The 22,908-nt window shown below is 43.5% G+C and overlaps 1 protein-coding gene and 1 long non-coding RNA gene across 2 annotated transcripts; both read right to left on the bottom strand.

Annotated features, from left to right (window-relative positions):
- Positions 1–10,505: 10,505 nt before the first annotated feature.
- LOC141023335 (uncharacterized) lies at positions 10,506–17,770 on the bottom strand. Its single transcript, XM_073500064.1, has 2 exons — positions 13,512–17,770; positions 10,506–12,971 (listed from the first exon to the last, which is right to left on the bottom strand). Exons 1-2 carry the CDS (start codon positions 14,566–14,568, stop codon positions 12,964–12,966), a joined length of 1,065 nt encoding a protein of 354 aa, XP_073356165.1. The 5' UTR covers positions 14,569–17,770; the 3' UTR covers positions 10,506–12,963.
- Positions 17,771–17,894: 124 nt separating this feature from the next.
- LOC109772924 (uncharacterized) lies at positions 17,895–22,693 on the bottom strand. The gene is made up of 7 exons (XR_012184406.1): positions 22,416–22,693; positions 22,120–22,295; positions 21,832–21,873; positions 21,425–21,496; positions 21,265–21,316; positions 19,720–19,828; positions 17,895–18,180 (listed from the first exon to the last, which is right to left on the bottom strand). It is a non-coding gene; the product is annotated as an uncharacterized lncRNA (long non-coding RNA).
- Positions 22,694–22,908: the final 215 nt, after the last annotated feature.

Raw genomic sequence — 22,908 nt, 5'->3', positions numbered from 1 at the left:
CTACAACAGGAACCCCCCTACAGCAACACATCGATGCGTTGTTGTATGTCCGTATAAGATTTGCAATGTTCTACACCAACGGATTAATATGTGTTGTCGTTGGTGGTGTTGCAAGGGTTTACAACAACGTATATGCATCCGTTGGTAAACAATGCCTAGAAATGTTGGTATCTAGCAACGTATAGGGTTAGAGTCTAACAACACTACATATGTGTTGCTGGTCACCGTGCACAAAGGCTTTTCAAATGGATATCCTACCCAATCCAACCCAATATGGGTTGGGCTTTTGAAATGGGCATATATATAATATTGCCATCTAGCCCAACATGGGTTGACCAGTCAACATTTCTATTAGGCCGTTACCATCTCTGCTATTTTTTGTTGGAAAAAATCTCTACAATTATTAGCTGGCTCAATTCCATAGAGGCTACTTTTTCCATTGACCTAGTCAATTACCCAACACAGTCTATTTTTGTTGGGGAACGTAGTAATTTCAAAAAATTTCCTACGCACACGCAAGATCATGGTGATGCATAGCAACGAGAGGGGAGAGTGTTGTCCATGTACCCTCTTAGCCGACAGCGGAAGCGTTATCACAACGCAGTTGATGTAGTCGTACGTCTTCACGATCCGACCGATCAAGTGCCGAACGCACGGCACCACGTCCCTCGAACTCCGATCCAGCCGAGTGTTGAGGGAGAGTTTCGTCAGCACGACGGCGTGGGGACGATGATGATGTTCCACCGACGCAGGGCTTCGCCTAAGCTCTGCAACGGTATTATCGAGGTGTAATATGGTGGAGGGGGGCACCGCACACGATTAAAATATCGTATATCAAGTGTGTTTAGAGGTGCCCCCTGCCCCCGTATATAAAGGAGCAAGGGGGAGGCCGGTTGCCCTAGGCGCGCCAAGGAGAGGGGGGGAGTCCTCCTCCTAGTAGGAGTAGGACTCCCCTTTCCTAGTCCAACTAGGAAAAGAGGGGGGGAAGGAAAGAGAGGGAGAGGGAGAGGGAGAGGGAAAGGGGGCTGCGCCCCCCTCTCCTAGTCCAACTAGGATTCCTCCTGGGAGGGGGCGCACCACTCCTGGCTGCTGCCCTCTCTCTCCCCTCAAGGCCCACTAAGGCCCAATACTTCCCTGGGGGGTTCCGGTACCCCTCCGGCACTCCGGTTTAATCCGAAACTTCTCCGGAACACTTCCGGTGTCCGAATATAGCCGTCCAATATATCAATCTTTATGTCTTGACCATTTCGAGACTCCTCGTCATGTCCGTGATCACATCCGGGACTCCGAACAACCTTCGGTACATCAAAACATATAAACTCATAATATAACTGTCATCGTAACGTTAAGCGTGCGGACCCTTCGGGTTCGAGAACTATGTAGACATGACCGAGACACCTCTCCGGTCAATAACCAATAGCGGAACCTGGATGCTCATATTGGTTCCCACATATTCTACGAAGATCTTTATCGGTCAAACCGCATAACAACATACGTTGTTCTCTTTGTCATCGGTATCTTACTTGCCCGAGATTCAATCGTCGGTATCTCGATACCTAGTTCAATCTCGTTACCGGCAAGTCTCTTTACTCGTTCCGTAATACATCATCCCACAACTAACTCATTAGTCACAATGCTTGCAAGGCTTATAGTGATGTGCATTACCGAGTGGGCCCAGAGATACCTCTCCGACAATCGGAGTGACAAATCCTAATCTCGAAATACGCCAACCCAACAAGTACCTTTGGAGACACCTGTAGAGCACCTTTATAATCACCCATTTACGTTGTGACGTTTGGTAGCACACAAAGTGTTCCTCCAGTAAACGGGAGTTGCATAATCTCATAGTCATAGGAACATGTATAAGTCATGAAGAAAGCAATATCAACATACTAAACGATCGGGTGCTAAGCTAACGGAATGGGTCATGTCAATCACGTCATTCTCCTAATGAGGTGATCCCGTTAATCAAATGACAACTCATGTCTATGGCTAGGAAACATAACCATCTTTGATTAACGAGCTAGTCAAGTAGAGGCATACTAGTAACACTCTGTTTGTCTATGTATTCACACATGTATTATGTTTCCGGTTAATACAATTCTAGCATGAATAATAAACATTTATCATGATATAAGGAAATATATAATACTCTATTATTGCCTCTAGGGCATATTTCCTTCAGTCTCCCACTTGCACTAGAGTCAATAATCTAGATTACATAGTAATGATTCTTACACCCATGGAGTCTTGGTGCTGATCATGTTTTGCTCGTGGAAGAGGCTTAGTCAACGGGTCTGCAACATTCAGATCCGTATGTATCTTGCAAATTTCTATGTCTCCCACCTGGAATAAATCCCGGATGGAATTGAAGCGTCTTCTGATGTGCTTGGTTCTCTTGTGAAATCTGGATTCCTTTGCTAAGGCAATTGCACCAGTATTGTCACAAAAGATTTTCATTGGTCCCGATGTACTAGGTATGACACCTAGATCGGATATGAACTCCTTCATCCAGACTCCTTCATTTGCTGCTTCCGAAGCAGCTATGTATTCCGCTTCACACGTAGATCCCGCCACGACACTTTGCTTAGAACTGCACCAACTGACAGCTCCACCGTTCAATGTAAATACGTATCCGGTTTGCGATTTCGAATCGTCCGGATCAGTGTCAAAGCTGGCATCAACGTAACCACTTACGATGAGCTCTTTGTCACCTCCATAAACGAGAAACATATCCTTAGTCCTTTTCAGGTATTTCAGGATGTTCTTGACCGCTGTCCAGTGATCCACTCCTGGATTACTTTGGTACCTTCCTGCTAAACTTATAGCAAGGGACACATCAGGTCTGGTACACAGCATTGCATACATGATAGAGCCTATGGCTGAAGCATAGGGAACATCTTTCATCTTCTCTCTATCTTCTGCAGTGGTCGGGCATTGAGTCTTACTCAATCTCACACCTTGTAGTACAGGCAAGAACCCTTTCTTTGCTTGATCCATTTTGAACTTCTTCAAAACTTTGTCAAGGTATGTGCTTTGTGAAAGTCCAATTAAGCGTCTTGATCTATCTCTATAGATCTTAATGCCTAATATATATGCAGCTTCACCGAGATCTTTCATTGAAAAACTCTTATTCAAGTATCCCTTTATGCTATCCAGAAATTCTATATCATTTCCAATCAGTAATATGTCATCCACATATAATATCAGAAATGCTATCGAGCTCCCACTCACTTTCTTGTAAATACAGGCTTCTCCAAAAGTCTGTATAAAACCAAATGCTTTGATCACACTATCAAAGCGTTTATTCCAACTCCGAGAGGCTTGCACCAGTCCATAAATGGATCGCTGGAGCTTGCACACTTTGTTAGCTCCCTTTGGATCGACAAAACCTTCCGGTTGCATCATATACAACTCTTCTTCCAGAAATCCATTCAGGAATGCAGTTTTGACATCCATTTGCCAAATTTCATAATCATAAAATGCGGCAATTGCTAACATGATTCGGACAGACTTAAGCATCGCTACGGGTGAGAAGGTCTCATCGTAGTCAATCCCTTGAACTTGTCGAAAACCTTTCGCAACAAGTCGAGATTTATAGACAGTAACATTACCATCAGCGTCAGTCTTCTTCTTGAAGATCCATTTATTTTCAATGGCTTGCCGACCATCGGGCAAGTCAACCAAAGTCCATACTTTGTTCTCATACATGGATCCCATCTCGGATTTCATGGCTTCAAGCCATTTTGCGGAATCTGGGCTCACCATCGCTTCTTCATAGTTCGTAGGTTCGTCATGGTCTAGTAACATGACCTCCAGAACAGGATTGCCGTACCACTCTGGTGCGGATCTTGACCTAGTTGACCTACGAGGTTCAGTAATAACTTGATCTGAAGTTTCATGATCATTATCATTAACTTCCTCACTAATTGGTGTACGTGTCGCAGAAACTGATTTCTGCGATGATCTACTTTCCAATAAGGGAGCAGGTACAGTTACCTCATCAAGTTCTACTTTCCTCCCACTCACATCTTTCGAGAGAAACTCCTTCTCTAGAAAGGATCCATTCTTAGCAACGAATATCTTGCCTTCGGATCTGTGATAGAAGGTGTAACCAACAGTCTCCTTTGGGTATCCTATGAAGACACATTTCTCCGATTTAGGTTCGAGCTTATCAGGTTGAAGTTTCTTCACATATGCATCGCAACCCCAAACTTTAAGATACGACAACTTTGGTTTCTTGCCAAACTATAGTTCATAAGGCGTCGTCTCAACGGATTTCGATGGTGTCCTATTTAGAGTGAATGCAGCCGTCTCTAAAGCATAACTCCAAAACGATAGCGGTAAATCAGTAAGAGACATCATAGATCGCACCATATCTAATAAAGTACGATTACGACGTTCGGACACACCATTACGCTGTGGTGTTCCGGGTGGCGTGAGTCGCGAAACTATTCTGCATTGTTTCAAATGTAGGCCAAACTCGTAACTCAAATATTCTCCTCCACGATCAGATCGTAGGAATTTTATTTTCTTATTACGATGATTTTCGACTTCACTCTGAAATTCTTTGAACTTTTCAAATGTTTCAGACTTATGTTTCATTAAGTAGATATACCCATATCTGCTCAAATCATCTGTGAAGGTGAGAAAATAACGATATCCGCCACGAGCCTCAATATTCATCGGACCACATACATCTGTATGTATGATTTCCAACAAATCTGTTGCTCTCTCCATAGTTCCGGAGAACAGTGTTTTGGTCATCTTGCCCATGAGGCACGGTTCGCAAGTACCAAGTGATTCAAAATCAAGTGATTCCAAAATTCCATCAGTATGGAGTTTCTTCATGCGCTTTACACCGATATGACCCAAACGGCAGTGCCACAAATAAGTTGCACTGTCATTATCAACTCTGCATCTTTTGGCTTTGACATTATGAATATGTGTATCACTACTATCGAGATTCATTAAAAACAGACCACTCTTCAAGGGTGCATGACCATAAAAGATATTATTCATATAAATAGAACAACCATTATTCTCTGATTTAAATGAATAACCGTCTCGCATTAAACAAGATCCAGATATAATGTTCATGCTCAACGCTGGCACCAAATAACAATTATTTAGGTCTAAAACTAATCCCGAAGGTAGATGTAGAGGTAGCGTGCCGGCGGCGATCACATCGACTTTGGAACCATTTCCCACGCGCATCGTCACCTCGTCCTTAGCCAATCTTCGCTTAATCCGTAGCCCCTGTTTTGAGTTGCAAATATTAGCAACAGAACCAGTATCAAATACCCAGGTGCTACTGCGAGTATTAGTAAGGTACACATCAATAACATGTATATCACATATACCTTTGTTAACCTTGCCATCCTTCTTATCCGCCAAATACTTGGGGCAGTTCCGCTTCCAGTGACCAGTCTGCTTACAGTAGAAGCACTTAGTTTCAGGCTTAGGTCCAGACTTGGATTTCTTCTCCTGAACAGCAACTTGCTTGCTGTTCTTCTTGAAGTTCCCTTTCTTCTTCCCTTTGCCCTTTTTCTTGAAACTAGTGGTTTTACTGACCATCAACACTTGATGCTCCTTTTTGATTTCTACCTCCGCTGCCTTTAGCATTGCGAAGAGCTCGGGAATTGTCTTATCCATCCCTTGCATGTTATAGTTCATCACGAAGCTCTTGTAGCTTGGTGGCAGTGATTGAAGAATTCTGTCAATGACGCAATCATCCGGAAGTTGAACTCCCAGTTGAATCAAGTGATTATTATACCCAGACATTCTGAGTATATGCTCACTGACAGAACTATTCTCTTCCATCTTGCAGCTATAGAACTTATTGGAGACTTCATATCTCTCAATCCGGGCATTTGCTTGAAATATTAACTTCAACTCCTGGAACATCTCATATGCTCCATGACGTTCAAAACGTCGTTGAAGACCCGGTTCTAAGCCGTAAAGCATGGCACACTGAACTATTGAATAGTCATCAGCTTTGCTCTGCCAGACGTTCATAACTTCTGGCGTTGCTCTTGCAGGAGGCCTGGCACCTAGCGGTGCTTCCAGGACGTAATTCTTCTGTGCAGCAATGAGGATAATCCTCAAGTTACGGACCCAGTCCGTGTAATTGCTACCATCATCTTTCAACTTAGCTTTCTCAAGGAACGCATTAAAATTCAACGGAACAACAGCACGGGCCATTTATCTACAATTAACATAGACAAGCAAGATACTATCAGGTACTAAGTTCATGATAAATTTAAGTTCAATTAATCATATTACTTAAGAACTCCCACTTAGATAGATATCCCTCTAATCATCTAAGTGATTACGTCATCCAAATCAACTAAACCATGTCCGATCATCACGTGAGATGGAGTAGTTTCAATGGTGAGCATCACTATGTTGATCATATCTACTATATGATTCACGCTCGACCTTTCGGTCTCCGTGTTCCGAGGCCATATCTGCATATGCTAGGCTCGTCAAGTTTAACCTGAGTATTCCGCGTGTGCAACTGTTTTGCACCCGTTGTATTTGAACGTAGAGCCTATCACACCCGATCATCACGTGGTGTCTCAGCACGAAGAACTTTCGCAACGGTGCATACTCAGGGAGAACACTTTTATCTTGAAATTTTAGTGAGAGATCATCTTATAATGCTACCGTCAATCAAAGCAAGATAAGATGCATAAAGGATTAACATCACATGTAATCAATATAAGTGATATGATATGGCCATCATCATCTTGTGCTTGTGATCTCCATCTCCGAAGCACCGTGCTTGTGATCTCCATCTCCGAAGCACCGTCATGATCACCATCGTCACCCGCGCGACACCTTGATCTCCATCGTAGTATCGTTGTCGTCTCGCCAACTAATTGCTTTTACGACTATCGCTACCACTTAGTGATAAAGTAAAACTATAACATGGCGATTGCATTTCATACAATAAAGCGACAACCATAAGGCTCCTGCCAGTTGCCGATAACTCGGTTACAAAACATGATCATCTCATACAACAAATTATATCACATCATGTCTTGACCATATCACATCACAACATGCCCTGCAAAAACAAGTTAGACGTCCTCTACTTTGTTGTTGCATGTTTTACGTGGCTGCTACGGGCTTAGCAAGAACCGTTCTTACCTACGCATCAAAACCACAACGATAGTTTGTCAAGTTGGTGCTGTTTTAACCTTCGCAAGGACCGGGCGTAGCCACACTCGGTTCAACTAAAGTGAGAGAGACAGACACCCGCCAGTCACCTTTAAGCAACGAGTGCTCCGAACGGTGAAACCAGTCTCGCGTAAGCGTACGCGTAATGTCGGTCCAGGCCGCTTCATCTCACAATACCGCTGAACCAAAGTATGACATGCTGGTAAGCAGTATGACTTATATCGCCCACAACTCACTTGTGTTCTACTCGTGCATAGCATCAACGCATAAAACCAGGCTCGGATGCCACTGTTGGGGAACGTAGTAATTTCAAAAAATTTCCTACGCACACGCAAGATCATGGTGATGCATAGCAACGAGAGGGGAGAGTGTTGTCCACGTACCCTCGTAGACCGACAGCGGAAGCATTATCACAACGCGGTTGATGTAGTCGTACGTCTTCACGATCCGACCGATCAAGTACCGAACGCACGGCACCTCCGAGTTCTACACACGTTCAGCTCGATGACGTCCCTCGAACTCCGATCCAGCCGAGTGCTGAGGGAGAGTTTCGTCAGCACGACGGCGTGGTGACGATGATGATGTTCCACCGATGCAGGGCTTCGCCTAAGCTCTGCAACGGTATTATCGAGGTGTAATATGGTGGAGGGGGGCACCGCACACGGCTAAAATATCGTATATCAAGTGTGTTTAGAGGTGCCCCCCTGCCCCCGTATATAAAGGAGCAAGGGGGAGGCCGGCTGCCCTAGGCGCGCCAAGGAGAGGGGGGAGTCCTCCTCCTAGTAGGAGTAGGACTCCCCTTTCCTAGTCCAACTAGGAAAAGAGGGGGGGGGGAGGAAAGAGAGGGAGAGGGAGAGGGAAAGGGGGCTGCGCCCCCCTCTCCTAGTCCAACTAGGATTCCTCCTGGGAGGGGGCGCACCACCTCCTGGCTGCTGCCCTCTCTCTCCCCTCAAGGCCCACTAAGGCCCAATACTTCCCCGGGGGGTTCCGGTAACCCTCCGGCACTCCGGTTTAATCTGAAACTTCTCCGGAACACTTCCGGTGTCCGAATATAGTCGTCCAATATATCAATCTTTATGTCTTGACCATTTCGAGACTCCTCGTCATGTCCGTGATCACATCCGGGACTCCGAACAACCTTCGGTACATCAAAACATATAAACTCATAATATAACTGTCATCGTAACGTTAAGCGTGCGGACCCTTCGGGTTCGAGAACTATGTAGACATGACCGAGACACCTCTCCGGTCAATAACCAATAGCGGAACCTGGATGCTCATATTGGTTCCCACATATTCTACGAAGATCTTTATCGGTCAAACCTCATAACAACATACGTTGTTCCCTTTGTCATCGGTATGTTACTTTCCCGAGATTCGATCGTCGGTATCTCGATACCTAGTTCAATCTCGTTACCAGCAAGTCTCTTTACTCGTTCCGTAATACATCATCCCACAACTAACTCATTAGTCACAATGCTTGCAAGGCTTATAGTGATGTGCATTACCGAGTGGGCCCAGAGATACTTCTCCGACAATCGGAGTGACAAATCCTAATCTCGAAATACGCCAACCCAACAAGTACCTTTGGAGACACCTGTAGAGCACCTTTATAATCACCCATTTACGCTGTGACGTTTGGTAGCACACAAAGTGTTCCTCCGGTAAACGGGAGTTGCATAATCTCATAGTCATAGGAACATGTATAAGTCATGAAGAAAGCAATAACAACATACTAAACGATCGGGTGCTAAGCTAACGGAATGGGTCATGTCAATCACGTCATTCTCCTAATGAGGTGATCCCGTTAATCAAATGACAACTCATGTCTATGGCTAGGAAACATAACCATCTTTGATTAACGAGCTAGTCAAGTAGAGGCATACTAGTGACACTCTGTTTGTCTATGTATTCACACATGTATTATGTTTCCGGTTAATACAATTCTAGCATGAATAATAAACATTTATCATGATATAAGGAAATATATAATACTCTATTATTGCCTCTAGGGCATATTTCCTTCAATTTTCACATCAGATGACAAATAATTACTCTATAAATATCAATGCCAATTCCACATCATGTTTCATAGCTCACATTCCCCATCAGCCAAAATAACACAAGCTATATATCAACCTGATACAACATGCAGCATCAATAGACACTAAGAAATATAATAACAAATGAGTTTTCTCTAGACTCTCAAACACAATTGTATAGCTCTCCTCTTGAAAGTTACATTTGTCGGAGGCCCTTTCTCATGGCATCTTGAAGCCAGCTAGGGTTGCTTTGGTCTTTATTTGTCCATCCCAACTTCTTGAAAGTGAGCTGCATATCATCCCATCAAAATAACAGGGCTAGAATCTGCAACAAAGATGTAAACATATCAGTAAGCATGAATTTCAAAAATATATCTACCATTGCAACAAAATTTTGAGTTTACAATTAACCATGTTCTCCTTTACTGTTGCTTATATAAATATTACCTAACAAAACACTACTTTTCATAATGTTCATGATGACATTTTACATACGCTGATAAGATAACCATATCCAAATGAAAATGATAATTACAGTTAGTGGTTCGAAATATCACTTTATCAACTAATCAGAACAAAAGAAGCCATGATCTTCCTCACACAAACCACCAAGATCATTACCATCAGGGATCTGCTTGTCAAATCAGGCACCAATTTTTGAACACCCATTTGTTCAAAAGCAAGCATTACTCTGCCTCGGTGACCATAGCTTGCCCCCCCAAAGACAAACCAAAAGATTTATCAACATGTATATGTTAAGAATATGGTCATCATGACAAAAAGGCAGTCTATGTTTTGTCTGAACTCTAATACACACATATATAGGCAAGACAACAAATTAATTATTGTTGCAAATGAGGTGATCATTGTTGATTGAGTTCTACAATGAATTCTACCATCTCTGTAGTTCTCGCTGTAATTGTGATAGAGGTAAATGTGTCCTGTCTTTCGATGAGATGGTGGCTATCGTTTTGGAGGAAGTCGACTTTGATGATCCGACTACGAACATGCGAGGACGTCACGCCTTAGCAATCACTAAACCAACTCCGAGAGGTTATTGACCACGCTGGAGCATGATCAACCTGGCCACGAAGGTTTGTTTCCTGCAGGCAAACGAAGAACAAGCAAGAAACTAAGATTGCAATCTGGATATTGCAAATATAAGAGGAAAGCTTTATTGATCAAGGTGGGGTTCTGTGACGCCTTTGTCTGGTCGTTGAACACAAATGAAGTACGCGAAGTTGCAGCTATGGCGACCTTTAATCTAAACAAAACCCAAAGTCTAAACGATGCCCTAAGGGCTGTATATATGGAGGAAGAAGGGGGAATTTCGTGGCCCTTGGAGGAGGGGTCCAAAACCAACCCTAACTCTTGTTTCCCCACACATACAGACTCTAAAAACAGCCAATATTGAAGTATTTCGAAATTACATGGGCCTGGCCCAAAAATAAGGTGACGCGGCACCTAGAATAGCCTCTGGACGAAAATTATGAAGTGGCATGTTGTATATTTCGTCCAAGGATTCATGCACTCATTATGGTGGCTTCAAAATCCTGAAATCATCACTTGAAACTCCGTTCTTGTGTCCCTTGCGCATGCCATCAACTCCATGCTTGTTTTTGCTCCAATGTTCATCCTTGTCAAAGCTAGGCCCTTCATTTGTAAGCAAAACAAAGGTATCCAATTTAGGCAGCATCATATTCTCATGAACATTAGAATCATTACCAAGAAACAGAAGTACCTGGTAATTTAATTGGCGTGCGCGAGCTCTAGTAATCGGTCCAGTATGTATAGTAGCAAGGGCTATGGGTGTAACAATGGTATTGATGTCCTCATCATCCTCCCCTTCTTGAAATGAAGTCGTCCTTGACGGAAGCTCATCTTCCTCACCCAAATAAGGCTTCAAATCTGCAATGTTAAAAGTGGGACTAACCCCAAAATCTGCAGGCACCTCAAGTTTATATGCATTAACATTTATTTTCTCTAACACCTTAAAAGGGCCATCAGCACGTGGCATTAGCCTTGATTTGCGCAAATCAGGAAATCTATCCTTACGCAAACGTAACCAAACAAGATCTCCAGGTGCAAACACAACATGTTTTCTACCCTTATCTCTCGCTAGTTTATATTTAGCATTCATACGCTCAATGTTTTCCTTAGTTAACTTATGCATTTTCCAAATCAATTCAGCATGTTGTTTAGCATCAGAATTAACCTTCTCCGAAAATGGAAGAGGTAACAAATCAATAGGTGCACGAGGTAGGAAACCATACACAATTTCCAAAGGGCACATCTTAGTAGTAGAATGCAATGAACGATTATAAGAAAATTCAATATGAGGCGAGCATTCTTCCCACATTTTCTTGTTATTCTTCAAAACAGACCTAAGCATGGTAGACAATGTTCTATTGACTACTTCAGTTTGTCCATCAGTTTGGGGATGACATGTAGTACTAAAAAGCAGTTTAGTCCCCAACTTAGCCCATAAACATCTCCAAAAGTGGCTAAGAAATTTAGTATCATGATCTGAAACAATAGTATTTGGCACACCATGCAAGCGAATAATTTCACAAAAGAACAAATCAGCAACATTAACAGCATCATCGCTTTTATGACATGGTATAAAGTGTGCCATTTTCAAGAACCTATCCACGACAACAAATATGCTATCCCTCCCCTTCTTTGTTCGAGGTAAACCTAAAACAAAGTCCATAGATATATCCTCCCAAGGAACACTAGGTACAGGCAAAGGCATATATAAACCATGAGGATTGAGTCGTGACTTAGCTTTTTGATATGTAGTGCAGCGAGCAACAAAACGCTCAACATCCCGTCTCATCTCTGGCCAAAAGAAATGTGTAGCAAGTATATCCTCCGTCTTCTTTATGCCAAAGTGTCCCATTAGTCCTCCTCCATGCGCCTCCTACAACAACAAAAGACGAACGGAGCTAGCTGGAATGCATAGCTTGTTAGCACGAAACACAAATCCATCGTTAACGACGAACTTGTTCCATGTTCTACCTTCTTACAGTTCTGCAATACATCTTTAAATTCAGCATCATGCACATATTGATCTTTGATGGTCTCCAAACCAAATATTTTAAAGTCAAGTTGTGAAAGCATAGTATAACGACGAGACAATGCATCAGCAATAACATTTTCTTTACCCTTCTTGTGTTTAATGACATAAGGGAAAGTGTCAATGAATTCAACCCATTTAGCATGTCGACGGTTTAGTTTTGCTTGACTTTTAATGTTTTTCAAATATTCATGATCAGAATGTATAACAATTTCTTTGGGCCGTAAATAATGTTGCCATGTTTCTAAGGTCGGCATAATAGTATATAATTCTTTATCATAAGTAGAATAGTTCAGACTAGGCCCACTCAATTTTTCAGAAAAGTATGCAACAGGTTTGCCATCTTGTAATAACACACCTCCTAATCCAATCCCACTAGCATCACATTCAAGCTCAAAAGTCTTACTAAAATCAGGAAGTTGGAGTAAAAGAGCATGTGTCAACTTATCTTTCAATACCGTGAAGGCTTCTTCCTGTGCGGTACCCCAAACAAAAGGCACATCCTTCTTTGTAAGCTCATTGAGAGGTGCAGCAATGGTGCTAAAATCTCTCCCAAAATGCCTAGAGAAACCAGCGAGTCCAAGAAAACTCCTCACTTGTGTGATCGTTTTCGTTTGCGGCCAACTCTCAATAGTTTCAATCTTGGCTTTATCAACTTCAATTCCCTGTGAAGTAACAACATAGCCAAGAAAAGATACTCGGTCGGTGCAAAACATGCATTTCCCAAGGTTACCAAACAACCGTGCGTCACGTATAGCAAAAAAAAACAGCACGTAAATGTTCCAAATGTTCTTCCAAAGATTTTCTATAAATTAGTATATCATCAAAATAGACTACCACAAATCGTCCAATGAAAGCATGTAAAACTTCGTTCATTAGTCTCATGAAAGTACTAGGTGCATTAGTTAACCCAAAAGGCATGACTAACCACTCATATAAACCAAACTTAGTTTTAAATGTTGTTTTCCATTCATCTCCCAATTTCATACGAATTTGATGGTATCCACTACGCAAATCAAGTTTGGAGAATATTGAAGAGCCACTCAATTCATCAAGCATATCATCTAGCCTAGGAATAGGATGAAGATAACGAATGGTAATATTATTAATGCCTCTACAATCAACACACATACGCGACGTACCATCCTTTTTAGGCACTAGTAGAATAGGAACAACACAAGGACTAAGAGATTTGCGTATATAACCTTTGTCGAGCAGCTCCTGTACTTGACGCATAATCTCCTTCGTCTCCTCTGAATTGGTACGGTATGGTGCACGGTTGGGTAGCAATGCACCGGGAATTAAGTCAATTTGATGCTCAATCCCTCGAATAGGTGGTAATCCCGGTGGCACGTCTTGTGGAAAGACGTCAACGAACTCTTGCAAAATGTTAGTGATAGCAAGGGGCAAAGAGGAAGGCACGTCCTCGAATGAAAATAATGCCTCTTTGCACACAAAAGCATAGCAAACAGATTTGCTAAAATCTAGCTCATCAATATCAGATTTATTGGCAAGTAAACATGCACTTTTCAATTTAATTTTAGAAGCAACACTAGATGGTTTATTATTAGGTTTCATTTGTCGCTCAAATTCTTTTGCCACAATCTGATTTTCAGTCTTATTTTTCTCATGTTTTTCTTTATTAGCTCTATTAATATCATCTTTCAAAATGGAATCAGGACTCATAGGAAGCAAAGTAATATTTTTATCCTTATGAACAAGAGTATACTGATTGTTTCTACCATGGTGTACAATTTTTTTATCAAATTGCCATGGTCTACCAAGTAATAAGGAACATGCTTGCATAGGCACCACATCACAATCAATATAATCAGCATATGTAGAGATACTAAAATGCACATGAACAGTACGTGTTACCTTAACCTTGCCGCTGTTGTTGAACCATTGGATGTAGTAAGGATGTGGATGTGGTCTTGTGGTGAGAGATAGCTTCTCCACCATCTCCATGCTAGCCAAGTTGTTGCAGCTCCCTCCATCTATGATGACGCGAACAAAACGTTCCTTCACAACTCCCTTGCTATGGAACAAATTATGCCTCCGATTTTGCTCAGCTTGTGTGACCTGCACACTCAAAACACGTTGAGCAACTAAACATTCATACCTGTCAGCGTCTTCAGAAGCCATGTATTGCATCTCCTGATCAGAATCATCTCCACCGTGTTCTTCATGTGTAATAAGAGTCAAAGTCTCCTCGTCGTAGTCACTAGTGAACTCATACCCACCATCCTCAGTAGCAATCATCACACGTTGAGATTTGCATTCTTTCGCACAATGACCTCTTCCCTTATAACGATGATAAATAATATCACTTGTGTACCCTATTGATGCTATGGAAGAAAAAGAGCTCTGTACAGGCCCGAGGGTGTGCTCTTGGTAGATAGTGGTGCTGGTGCCTGCTTTCTTGTATCACGACTGGAGGTGGCAGCTGATGGAGGTGTTGGTGCAGTAGAATGTGTGGAAGTAGAAGATGCACGCGGTGTCCATGATGAAGGTCGACCTGCAGAAAAGTTAGTTCGTGCCAATGCCTGTCGATCCTGCACTTCACGCTCAGCTCTACAAGCAAGATGGAATAAACGAGTGATATTATTATACCCCTTATACTCTAGAATGGTTTGACTCTCTCTATTTAATCAACCCATAAAACGTGCAAGCATAGCTTCATTATCCTCAACAATACCACATCTAATCATGCCAGTTTGTAATTCCTAATAATATTCCTCTACAGAATTTTTTCCTTGTCTTAAACGCTGCAATTTTTAAAGTAATTCACGTTGATAATATGGTGGAACCCAACGAGTACGCATAGCAGTTTTCAAAGCAGCCCAAGTAGTTGGAATATTATTCGGATATAATCTACGATGTTCAGACCACCACACACAAGCAAAACTAGTGAAAGCACAAAGTGCAGCACCAACACGTCTCTCCTCGACATATTCTAAACATGTAAAACGTTGTTCGGTTTCTAACTCCCAAGTAAGATATATATCAAGAACGTATCTACCCTCAAATGGTGGAATATTCAATTTCAGTTTAGGAAGATGGTCATGATCTCGTACCTGAGCTGGGAATGCAGCCCTACCATTGCGATTATTTGCATGTGGATGACTTGGTGGTTGCACGTAGTTTTGATTTTGATCAACCTCATCCTCATAATCTCTCGCATAATCATCCTCCTCCTCATAAGCAGCAGGAGCCACAGAAGTATCAACAGCAGCACCAACAGTTTTGCCAGGCTCAAGAGGGACACGGCTCGCTCGGCGGAGGGCAGTTTCGCGTCGTCGTCGTCGTTGTCGTCGTCGTCCTCGTCGTCCTCGTCCTCGTCGTCGTCGTCGTCGTCGTCGTCGTCGTCGTTGTTGTTGCAGCCGGTGGTGGTGGTGGAAGACGCACAAGCACTTCATTAAATTTGTTATCGAGCTTTGTTTCGAACGTCTTCTCAAGGCCAGTTATCTTATCCATGGCCTCTTCAAAATTGTTTAGCACATCTTGCACCTGTTCAGTCATCATTTGCTGAAATTTATCATGCAACTCCTTATTCGTCATTTTCTCCCAGTCAGTCTCATCAACTTGTGATCCTGCCATGGTTAGCAGCAATAGAAACACACAAGAATATGATCCTACAGACTACTAGAAAATGGTGGTGGTGGGGCGTCACAAATCCATCAAGCAAATCTCAAATTCTTACCAGTTCTTACCAAGCAGCAGGTGGTGATCGGCAACCAGTGTAGTCAAAACCCTCAAAGCTTGGATAGAGTGATTACCAGGAAGAGTCAAACGCACGACGTAGATGTATGTGGAGCTGGGAAGGCTTATAATATGGTAGCAAAAAGGGTCAGCAATAATCAATTCAGAGATGCGAAGTTGAATAAACACTCAACGACGGTACTGTGCTGGTCCTAGGCTAGACCGTACTAGAGACGCGAGCCTAAAACACTAACAAAATCACGACGCTGCATGTAAACAAGGGAAAAGCACACTCTGGATTTTTTTTTCGCTCTGCTTTTTTTTGCGCTCCTCTTTTTTTTTTGCAAAAAATCACTATAATGGCGAGTGTCTCAAAACTCTTCCCAACTCAAAATCACAGGATGGGCACAAATTGTTTTGACTATTTTTTTCGGAAATCAGGGCAGCGACGACGAAAAAGTGCGACAAAAAATCTTTATGATGGCATGTGGCTCAAAACACTCAGAAAATCCTAAAAATAGGATAGGGAAAAATATTTTTGGTCACCGATTTTTTTTCGAAACCTACTCAGGCAAGGAAACACGAATCGAAAAACAAAGGTATCTCGAAAACAAACCTAATATGGAAAGAACTCGGAGTGATAGTGGACAGACAGATGTATATGTGGACTCGGATTGGTGGTGGATAGGCGGATGTATATGTGAACTCGGATTGGTGGTGGACAGGCGAATGTATATGTGGACTCGGATTGGTGGTGGACAAGGGGATGCATATGTGGAATCAGATTGGTGGTATATGTGGACTCGGATTGGTGGTGGACAGGCTGATGTATATGGCAGCGGTAAGGAATATGGTTGTGGTGGTTTTATATGGCTGGAGCGATGACGATGGTGCGGCGGCAGCGTGACAACTTGTGAACAGAACTCGAAACTCTAAGGGACTAGACTCTAAGACCAGCAACTTGACACGACGATGCAACAACAAATTCAACAAAGCAAAATACTGAAAAGACTATGCAAAGGCTCAGACTGGTTCAGATATGATGAACTAACCCTAATTTTATTGTGGCTTTTTCGTGGACTGTAGGTATGAAGAATAGACTCGATCTAAACTACGAAAAACCATAAAATCTCACCGAGCAACCTGGAAATCTGATACCACTTGATAGAGGCAAAGGTGTCCCGTCTTTCGATGAGATGGTGGCTATCGTTTTGAAGAAAGTCGACTTTGACGATCCGACTAAGAACGTGCGAGGATGTCGCGCCTTAGCAATCGCTAAACCAACTCCAAGAGGTTATTGACCATGCCGGAGCACGATCTACCTAATCACGAAGGTCTGTTTCCTGCAGGCAAACGAAGAACAAGCAAGAAACTAAGATTGCAATCTGGATATTGCGAATATAAGAGGAAAGCTTTATTGATCAAGGTGGGGTTCTGTGACGCCTTTGTCTGGTCGTTGAACACAAACGAAGTACGCGCAGCTATGGAGAACTTTAATCTAAACAAAACTCAAAGTCTAAACGATGCCCTAAGGGTTGTATATATGGAGGAAGAGGAGGGAATTTCGTGGCCCTTGGAGGAGGGGTCCGAAACCAACCCTAACTCTTGTTTCCCCACACATACAGACTCTAAAAACAGCCTATATTGAAGTATTTCGAAATTACATGGGTCTGGCCCAAAAATAAGATAACGCAGCACCTAGAATAGCCTCTGGACAAAAAATATGAAGTGGCATCTTGTATATTTCGTCCAAGGCTTCATGCACTCATTATGATGGCTTTAAAGTCCTGAAATCATCACTTGAAACTCTGTTCTTGTCTTCCTTGCGCATGCCATCAACTGCATGCTTGTCCTTGATCCAATGTTCATCCTTGTCCAAGCTAGGTCCTTCATTTATAAGCAAAACAAATGTATCCAATTTAGGAAGCATGAACATTAGAATCATTACCAAGAAACGAAAATACCTGGTAATTTAATTGGCGTGCGCGAGCTCTAGAAATCGGTCCAGTATGTATAGTAGTAGGGGTTGTGGGTGTAACAATGGTATTGATGTCCTCATCAAATTGACTCTTCCCTTGTCCTTGCACACTCAATATTGTGTCATTTATTATGTGATCTTGTCACAAGGTCTTTTTTTGCTGTCTCTGGAGATAACATCTCATGCTCCATAATCTGCAATTGTATCAATGGTGCCTTTGTCATGTATAATGCAGTGTTGCTACTCTAGTAACTAATCAGTTCGTAACATGTTAGCTCTGAATGGTGATCCAAAGCTACTACCTTGAAAATATGCTAAACTGGACATGTATATATTTAGAAATCAACCAGATTAGCTGGGGATTCCCTCATGGGTTGGGTAGCATACTTGGGAGAATAATACATATTTCAACACTTAGATTTACCATTGCAAAATTAATCAGATATGCATCCACCTTGTCCGTAGCTAGGATTTGACGCGCAGAAATCAATTGTTTTTAGACAAAAGGCATGGAGCCCGACTTCAGATTAATGAAGCCATCAACCGGCTGGATACAAAGGTGCTACACATAGCAAAGGAAATATCACAGGAAAATCACTCTTGAAACCAGGAGCTACACATAGCAAAGCTGCAAACGCCATTGCCTACACTAAGAAACCACAGTCAAGCCGCCAAAGCGCCCACCGCGGCAAGAACGGCAGAGCAGAGGCCAACCAGAGACCCCGATGAAAGTGAACGGGAGAGGCTGAGCCGCATGGAGAGAAACCCGTCTCTATCGTCGACCCAAAGGGGCCAATGTTGGAGAGGAGAAAGCCGTCTCCCCTACATCCATACCATGCCACTACACGAGGACGCCGAACACCGGCCAACAGCCCACGGTGGTACCAGACAAGAACCACTGAAGGATTGCAGACCAGCCAATCGCCTCCCACATCACTGGCAGCCTAGAAAGCAGCGCACCACCGCCGCCGCCATCCACCAAACACCACAGCCGCAACCTCCGCCCATCCCTAGGACGACGCCTCCAAGGAAGAACACGCCGTTGGAACGTCGTCGTCGTCCGGCCCAAAAGGCCATGTCTTTCACCTGGGAGCGGGGGGGGGGGGGGGAAGAGAGGTGACGAGATTGGAAGCTCAACGCGCCCTCAGGAGGGGACCGGCGCAGCAGCGCCGACGCCGTCGACGTCAACGCGAAGTAGACCAGGGATTTCCCCCGTTCCAGAGCTCCTGCCACCCCACGCCCAAAAGCCAGATCTGGCCAAGCGAGCTGAAGCAAGGGGAGGAGCCATGATCCAGATCCGATGGAACCACCGGAGCATCCCGCAGCCACGGAGGACCTCCGCCGCCTACACGGCCGGAAGGAACGGCCAGCTCCCGCGACGCCATCCACCGACGAGATCCGCGCCGCCATCTCCACCCGGGGCCGCCGCCCTATCTTCCGAAGCCCTCTGCGACGAGGCAAGGCAGCAGAGCCTCGCCGCCACCTTCATGGGAGGCCCCACAGCAGGGCCGACGGAGTCCTCTGGCGGCGGCGGGGAGGGGGAGAGGGGGAGGAGGGTTCGAGGCGCTAGGGTTTCGGTCGCCCACGAGGGGCGATGCGAGAGCCTGGGGGCGGGTCCGCAGAAATCAATCAGACACACTAGCTGGAGACTACAACATATACTTGTGGAGAAGTACTACTACTAATTAGTACCTGGTGAGTATCCTGAGAGTACAAGAATTCAACCAACTCACCGGAGTGGAACTGCAATAGTAATTTGTAAAATATCCTGAGCGGTTCCTCTAGCCAAATTTGGATGACCTTTGATGAAGCTAGCATTATGGATCTGACACCTCATTTACCCTGCGAAGGAGAACAGAGCAGATTACATCACATAAAATGGTTAGTGAACTGCAAGCTTGCTTGGAATCAGTACTAATAAGTTGCTACTTGAGTAGAGGACAGTACTGCCACAAGGGATGCCTATTAGTAGTAACTAGATGATACCCCGCACGTTGTAGCAGGAATGTTTTGCAATATATTTCAATGAGATTTAATCATATGCAACATGAATATTTGAAATAATAATATGACAACTAAAATTAAAAATACATATGATTTATTGTGTTTGATTATTGTATAGTTTTACAATACGACGTGTTGCTGCGGACATAATAATCTGAAATACTCTATATAAGCAATCTGGCATCATGAAAGAGAGCATATATTAGCCTTACATTTTAGATTTGCATTCATGATCCCTTGTTTATCAAGTGTTTTTCATTATATAAATATTAATAAAATGTTAGCACTGTAAGATGTCACAAAAAAGAATACTTGGACAATTGACAAAAGTAGCTATTATTACAATGAAACAATGGTAATCAAACCAAAGCATGGAATGATATGTGGCAATTGGAATCACCAGGAGATAGTTTGGAACGTATTCTACTTCATTGTCGGAGTAATTGGACATGGGTATCCCGAAGACAGCAAGACAATATTTCAAGACATCGGGGCTAGCAAAGCCCCTCAGTCCGACTGCCCGGCCGCTTCTGCCTGCTCCCCGTCCGACTGCTCCACCTGGCCGGCTGCCAGCTGACCGACTGCGCCGACTAGCCGGCTGCCGACTGCAGTCCGACCCGGCATCGACAAGACCCCGACGAGACGGCCATACCACGAACAAGACAACCGTACCGCAACACCGTCATGTATAGTGTCACTTGTCCCCTGGCACTATTCATGAAGTGACCTAAGGGACAAGCATGACATGCACCATGCCTTGCTCCCATACCTCCACTTAGCTTAGATACAAAGCTACCCTCTCCTATAAAAGGAGACACACATCCATCCATCCATGGATGGACTCACACGCCACACAACAAGCAAGCTAGCAAGAGAGCTAGCTAGCCATCCATCCATCCATTCCCACGGGCAAGCATGCCCAAGCACACATACGGCCATGCTCATGGCCGGCCACTAAAGCGTGCCTTGTGCACACATATATGGAGGCAGATGCCCATGGCACTGCCCCCAGATACAGCTCTAGGAGCGCTTTGTACTGCCCGATGTACACCCCAGATATATATGCACAGACATGCAGGAGTAGGGGTGTTATCTCTCCGGAGAGCCCCGAACCTGGGTAAACTAGCGCGTGCTACTCGCATATCCGCTCCCGGTCCTATCAGCAGCAGTCTTACCCTCACACAAAGCCCTTGTGGCATCTGTCGACTCACCCCCCCCCCCCCCCATGAGAACACCACGACATTCATTCAAGTGAGTCTCGTATTCTTAACTACCTACACAGGGACGCATCTTTATGTCGATCTTGGCCCAAATCACACTTGAAGACTGAAATCCACATGAATAAATGATTACTCACACCAAGTTCTGATATAAATGAAGAGGGAAGAAGGCGGCAAAAATCGTGACAAATGGAAGCCAAGTGATGAAGCGAACCCTTTAGCAATAGCATGTCGACCATCAGAGATGACTCCTTGCCTAAATCTTGTAATGTCCTTCAACATAGAACTGATGCCACATTGATTAGAAAAGAACCTATATGTGAGGAATTTTGTGATACTAATATATGATAACTCAAATCAGGGATGAAAGACTTCTCTGTATCTTATTATCTTAGCTCATGCAAACCCAACAGAAAATAACAGTTTCAAGCCTTGAACCACAAAAGGATGTGAACGCAAGCTCAAATAACCCGATAAAAGGTTCCATCTCCATAATATTCCTTAGCTCAATCATCCGAACGAAGATCACTCACGACATTATTCATTCACCTAACTGAAGCATGGAGCAAAATGCGAAGCATGAAGTAAAATAGCATTGAGAAAGAAAAAGATCAACTGTACCTAAGCTGAGATCAACTGATGGGGGACTTGTTTCCATAGCAGCTGCAAAAAAAATATTTGGAACTCCTAGCTCAAAAACATCCAACTGAAGCTTCTTATAGCATGATGAAAAAATTAAGCCGCAAAGTATATTGAAATGGCAATAACCAGTCTGATACAGGCTGGCAAAAAAAGAGAGCAAGTGATAAGATACATAGATGTAATATCCACAATATTCTATTCAGCGCTATGAACTATGAAATACTAATTATTAGATGTGAGTTGCACATTTAGTGTCCATGCCAGTACCATCAAGACATACGGTGGCAAAAAACATGGTTGAACCTCATTGCACCAGTAGTTGTCTGTAGAATACTGAATGTGAAAGAAGCAGATTAAATATCCTCCTAAAACATAATGGTGTGCAGTTGCCGATGGAAGATCGTGTGGTTACTTGCTCTGAATATAAGCAGCCGACAGGAAACCTGTAAAAACTTACCGAATTTCAGGGGTATAAAAGGCGACCATCTTTGTTGGGTATTGCTGCCTACGACTTCAGCCCAAAAGGTCGAGCATGATGAAAAACTAAATTGAACAGAACTTACTTTACCAAACTTAGGAACTGGCATTCCCTGGTCCTTGGCTGACGCCTCAATCAGAACCCAAGGTCGCCACCGGTGGCATCAGTACATTAAGCCGATGTGCTAGAGCAAGATGACGTACGTACTGTCAGAAGGCAAAGCTCCGATGCAGAGCTCAGTTCCTCCATATGTAGATGTAATGAAACATATAATATCCTAATCATGTGAAATTTAAACATCCTAGACACATAACCAAATAACACTACCATAGCAGAAGCATACAGCTACCACATCAGAACACCAAATCAAGCGAATCAAAAAGCAAATTGAGGGAGAGGGAGAAGGAGAAGAGATGCTCACGCTTTCTTCAGGACAGGCTTGGGGGCTTTGATGGCGGCAGCAAGGAGCCGGCCAGACTCGGCACTTGTCAAGGCCCTTGCAGCAGAGAAACACGCGGCGCTCGTGGTAGACCACTATCCCGGTGAGCTTCTCCTTCCCGCGGGAACTCGAAATTCTC

This window comes from Aegilops tauschii, chromosome 5 (genome assembly GCF_002575655.3).
Source record: "Aegilops tauschii subsp. strangulata cultivar AL8/78 chromosome 5, Aet v6.0, whole genome shotgun sequence".
NCBI classification, from domain to species: Eukaryota; Viridiplantae; Streptophyta; class Magnoliopsida; order Poales; family Poaceae; genus Aegilops; species Aegilops tauschii.
This window is presented reverse-complemented; position numbering and strand designations above follow the sequence as displayed.